The sequence below is a fragment of the Cyprinodon variegatus genome, unplaced genomic scaffold (assembly GCF_000732505.1).
Source record: "Cyprinodon variegatus isolate N-32 unplaced genomic scaffold, C_variegatus-1.0 Scaffold670, whole genome shotgun sequence".
In the NCBI taxonomy this organism is placed as follows: Eukaryota; Metazoa; Chordata; class Actinopteri; order Cyprinodontiformes; family Cyprinodontidae; genus Cyprinodon; species Cyprinodon variegatus.
In genome coordinates, this window is record NW_015151123.1 from 17,000 (window position 1) to 22,012 (window position 5,013).

At 40.7% G+C, this 5,013-nt stretch overlaps 1 protein-coding gene across 1 annotated transcript in view; it reads left to right on the top strand.

Annotated features, from left to right (window-relative positions):
- LOC107097072 (complement component C7-like) overlaps positions 1-5,013 on the top strand; it is a gene marked incomplete at its 5' end in the record, with an annotated part of 24,036 nt that overhangs the window by 7,989 nt on the left and 11,034 nt on the right. Inside the window, 3 exons of the mRNA XM_015394064.1 lie at positions 304-532; positions 3,691-3,862; positions 4,004-4,091. Of these exons, the coding sequence (XP_015249550.1) occupies positions 304-532; positions 3,691-3,862; positions 4,004-4,091 (489 nt within the window). The remainder of the gene's footprint in view (positions 1-303; positions 533-3,690; positions 3,863-4,003; positions 4,092-5,013) is intronic.

Below are 5,013 nucleotides of genomic sequence, written 5' to 3' on the forward strand. Positions count from 1 at the left end.
CGTTTTTTGTGGACTTTTATGGACCTTTCTGTCTCGGGCGCCATAGACCTCCATTATTTGAATGTCAGCAGACAGCAAGAAGTCTACCAGATCTCCAGATGCATTTGAGGTATCAAAAAAGTACTCCAGAGTGTTGTTCAGCATGGGGGTGAGTAGAAAATGAAGGCTAATCATGTTTTGGGTGTACTATTGCTTTAAATTGGTGCAACTCTATAATGTGGCAAACCCTCTTTGATAGAGATACATATCTATTGGCCAAATGGTCATCGTCCCTCCTGATTGGTTAGAACATCTGTCTTCCAGCTTCGTCCCCTGTATGAGCTGGTGAAAGAGGTTCAGTGCTCAGGGTTAAAAAAACTCTACCTGAAGCAAGCGACAGAGGAGTACCTGGCTGAGGAGCATCCCTGCCACTGCAGGCCCTGCATGAATAACGGCCAGCCGCTGCTGACAGGCACGGAGTGTCGCTGCATCTGCAGACCTGGAACATCAGGGCCGGCCTGTGAGAGGGGAGCTGAGACTGGACAACAGCCAGGTAAACAACATTAACAGCAAACATTACATTTTTTTTTATTATTACCTCAGAACAGTAGTCTCAAACTGAAAATTTGGACTGCAGGTGTCCTGCTACTCTTATATGTGTTCCTTGCCTTAATGGCCACATATCAGAGTATGTTGAAGAAGAGACACATCTAAGAGTATCAGGACACAAGCCCTCGAGGACTGCCTTACAAATTATTTAAAGCATTGGTTCCCAAAGACTACATGTGCTACAAACACACCAGACACGCTTTGAAAATCAAAAAGCTGCTGCTTCATTTTTGAAGCTTGTAGACATTAAGGTCTGATGCGCTTCAAGAGCAGCTTTGATGCTCCTGAAGCGTCCAGTAGATTGTGTCTAGATGCTTCTGATGCTTCTGCTGTTTTTATGCAAGAAAGTCCACCTTAAAACACTGTCTGTGCAGTCAGTTAAGATTAGGATCCTACCATCAAACATAATTTCGCAGTCAGAGGCGTTCCGACCGATGGCACGCTGTCAATAGGAAGCCCCAGCAGCAGCTACCTCAGGCCCAGTCGCCTCCTGGGGGTTTTCTCCTACTGTTAGTGGCAGCTGGAAGTAGATGTTAGCCTTTTTCAGGTATGTGGTACAAACTGCAGGCGTCAAGATAATAAAAGCAAACAAGCTGCTGCTTGTGAAGTGCATTATTTGCTTCAGATGCTCAGGACCTCATGAGGTGCTGCTCCTGCTGCTCTAGACGCGCTGCAGAACCTTTCGATATGTGTCAACCATAGACTTTGCATGTAAACCGGCTTCTTTTGCTGCTCAAAGCGCGTACAGTGCAGAGCATGAGAACGGAGCGGAGCGCCGCGTAAATTCTCGCTCCCCGCACAGGAGGATGTTCGCTCATTCGCTCCGCCACTAAAAGTTGCGGCAGGACACTCAGCTCAAAATCGGCTCTAGCTCACCTTGATTTTCCCGCCGCTCCGGCGAAATCGCTCCACGACCGCTCAAATTTTCAGGAGAAGGCATTTTTCTGACATTTTTCCTTCATGTAATTATGCCAGGGCTCTGAGACACATGACGTTTGATTTAATGATGTGACCTATACATGTGTATTGTCTTATTTAACTGGCAGTTAAATTATCGCACTGTTTCCCAGCTGTGAACGTAACACCTCACTCCATTCATGTTCCCCCGCCTTTCCTATTTAATTAATTTATTTTACTAGACTCCAATAAAAAAGATCACTTCGCATTTCATTGTAAATGAGAAAATAACGTACAATGCATGTATGCAATCCATTTTCAAAAACAAGCTCTTACCACAAAGATCACTTTATGTAAACCCACTCTGTATTGTTCACTATAGTTAGTGCATGTTTTTATGATATTTTATCCAACTTATTTATCACACAATATGCAATCCTTGTCTCGGCGATTCCGTGGTAAAGTTAAAACATTAGACTGTAACAGATTCAACTGCGTAACTATTGGTAAGCAGATACTGCAGTTGCTTAGGGGCCCCCGACCTCTTAGGGGCCCCATCACTGACACCTTTTTGGCCCCCTACACAATCGGTCTCTGCCAAGTGACGGTAATTGTTTACCTCGGGCGCGGTACACTACGCCTTTTCCACCTAAAATGGCGTCTTATCAACAAATGTCATGTGACTGGCGGAGACCGATTTTCCTAAATCCGCCCGTTTTCAGGCTTATGTTAACTGTAATGACTTATCTTGGACAGGCTGCTATGTAAACGGGCCTTTAGTCCTTCGTTTAGCTATGCTGCGGTTGTTTACACTACGCCTTTTCCACCTAAAATGGCGTCTTAGCAACAAAAGTTACGTGAGTGGTGGAGACCAATTGTGGACTAGGCCGTCTCTTTCCACCCAGATAATGTTGCTTACGGGCCTGTTGTTGCGTCGTTATGCCATTGAATTATAAGCACAGACTACGGCATAGGCATTGGCCTAGGCTTAAAGTCCAACATGAATTTAAATAAAGTCTATTCCATTGACTTTGATTGATTGTTGTGAGCGCAACGGAGCGAACTGGAGCGGAGCAAAATCCTCGCTCCGGCCTTTGAATTGAAAAAAAAAGAAAAAAAAAAAGAAAGAAAACCGCTCTGCGCTCCACCATATTTCTCTGCTCCACCGCTTAGCTCCGCCCACATGCGTTGGTGCGGTGTGAACATAGCATTATTCTTTCAAGGAAAGAACATGTTTTGTAAATGGAAATTAATAAAAAGAAAAAAACTATCCAAAGTTAAAACTTGTTAAAACTGTTTATTAAAAAATGTTTTTTTTAAAGTCACTTTGCTGTTTTGCTCAGTTTTTGTTTTCAATCATTTTTTCTTTTTTTATATTGAAAGAAATATTTATATTTTCAATTTTTTTCAAATTTCTCTTCATCAGATTGAGTTTTATGATTCACAATATTATTAAACTTTTCACTTTAAGGTCTATAGAAAAACTTGAAGCGTACATTGACCAATAAAAATGTTTCTAACGTCCAGCAGACCAATAGAAATGAGTCTTTGCTCCTCATTCCAGAGGAAAACCAGCCCCAGCAGTAAACAAAATGCGATCTGTAAAATATCAAATATTGAAATGTGAAAGATAACATTTTTAAATACAAAATATGTGAAAATAAATTGAAAAAAAATGTCAATTAGAAAAAATGTAACTAAAGAAAAATCTAAGAAAACAGCAAAGGTACTCTTATAATGTTTCTTATGTTAAAACATCTCTTAAAGTATTATTTCTGGATTGCAATTTTCAATTATTATTTTCAAATTTTTATTCACAGAATGTGTTTCACTCCATAAAAATTAGGTCACTGCCACCCTGGGGGCTACGAAATGAGGATCACTATGTTATTAAAAAATATTTAGATGTTACATTTTTTATTGATTAATCTAATTCATAATTCAGAGTAAATAACCCCTTACACTGTAAAATGCACAATAAAATTCCATTTAAATAATAAAAAATTTTAAGAAATAAATTAGATGCTTACATTAAAGTAGTCCTGATGTCATTTTACGGCGTCTACACTCTGATGCAATGTTTTTTTTTACATCAGGGGCTCAAAAGTTAGAAAAACATCTGTTTTGAAGCAACACTTTGATATGAAGTTAGAAACAATAGGTCATGTAGAGCACAGTAAAATGCCCTCTCCCTCTGTTCTCCAGGGGTGATCCATGGCAGCTGGAGTTGCTGGTCATCCTGGAGTTCTTGCTCTGAAGGGCAAAGGTCAAGAACCCGCAGCTGCAACAACCCTGCCCCTAGAGGAGGTGGCCAGCACTGCATCGGGGAGCAGAGGGAACAGAAACCGTGTGAAGAACCAAATATCCAATATTTACAGTAAGTTATTTTCAAAAACCGAAAAGAAAAGATGTTTATTCCTTTTATCTATAGCTGTAAATGAGCTCGTTCTACATAAATAACGATCAAGTTACCATTCACCTTTCACTCATGGAATGCTGGATCATTGCTTCCACTCAGGATGATTGAGCCTCAGTGCTTTGGGCTTTCTATAACTCCACCAAAAAGGTGTGGACTTCCTCCAAACCTGAAGAATGGATTCATTGAGGTGAGATTTGACACCTACATTTTTTTTTTTCCTTTCTCTCCTTAAATAAAGTGTCTTTGCTCCATGCTTTTTGGTTGAAGGCTGTGGCATAACCAAGCAGTTAAGGTTAGAAAAACTTAATGAGATGTAAAAGTTGGAGGAAAGGGACTGCCGGAGTTAGTGATGAATACAAATTTGTGCATAAAGAGGTCACAACATTAAGACAGGATTGCTATCACTAGCTATTTACCTTGCACCCTTAGTTCCCTCTGCTTAAGAAGTCGTGTCTTCTGTAGCTGGAAAGCAAGATGAAGGGAAACCTGAAACACTGTACAATTTATGTAGTGATCCAGACCAGGATAAAGCAGAATGAAGTGCCAATATTCAACCAGACAAAAATAACATTTAACAAATTTCTTTAAGTCAGCAAACCAAGCAGGAACCCAGTCAGCAGCGGGAACTGGAACCACTGAGGAAGAGAGCTCAGGTTAGTGGCTGGGTTGTAATAAAGCCTTCTCAGAATCCGTGTGGGAACGAGGAGACTGAACTTTGGTTCCTTAACTGTGATGACCAAAGAAACAAGGACCCGATATTCAGAGACAAACCAGGACAATTTTCAACAGGATTTATTTTTAAACAAAAAGGGATTACAGCGAGCGGCTGCGTGTCAGTAGGATCGGTTTCTGGCAAAATCCAGGAAATACAGTAAAAAACAAAACAGACAGAGAAGGCAAAGACAAGGCAAAAACTCGAATATCCAAAGCAGAAAACAGGCCAAGATCAGAATAACAGATGAGACTCACTTGATGACTGAGTTAGACTCACAACAGCACAAAAAATCTGATGCTGATGGAAGGAAAGTAAGCAGCATAAATAGCTGCGGGAAACTTGTGAAACAGATTGGTGATAATCAGCCACCAGACAGACCAGGACGATTTTCAAC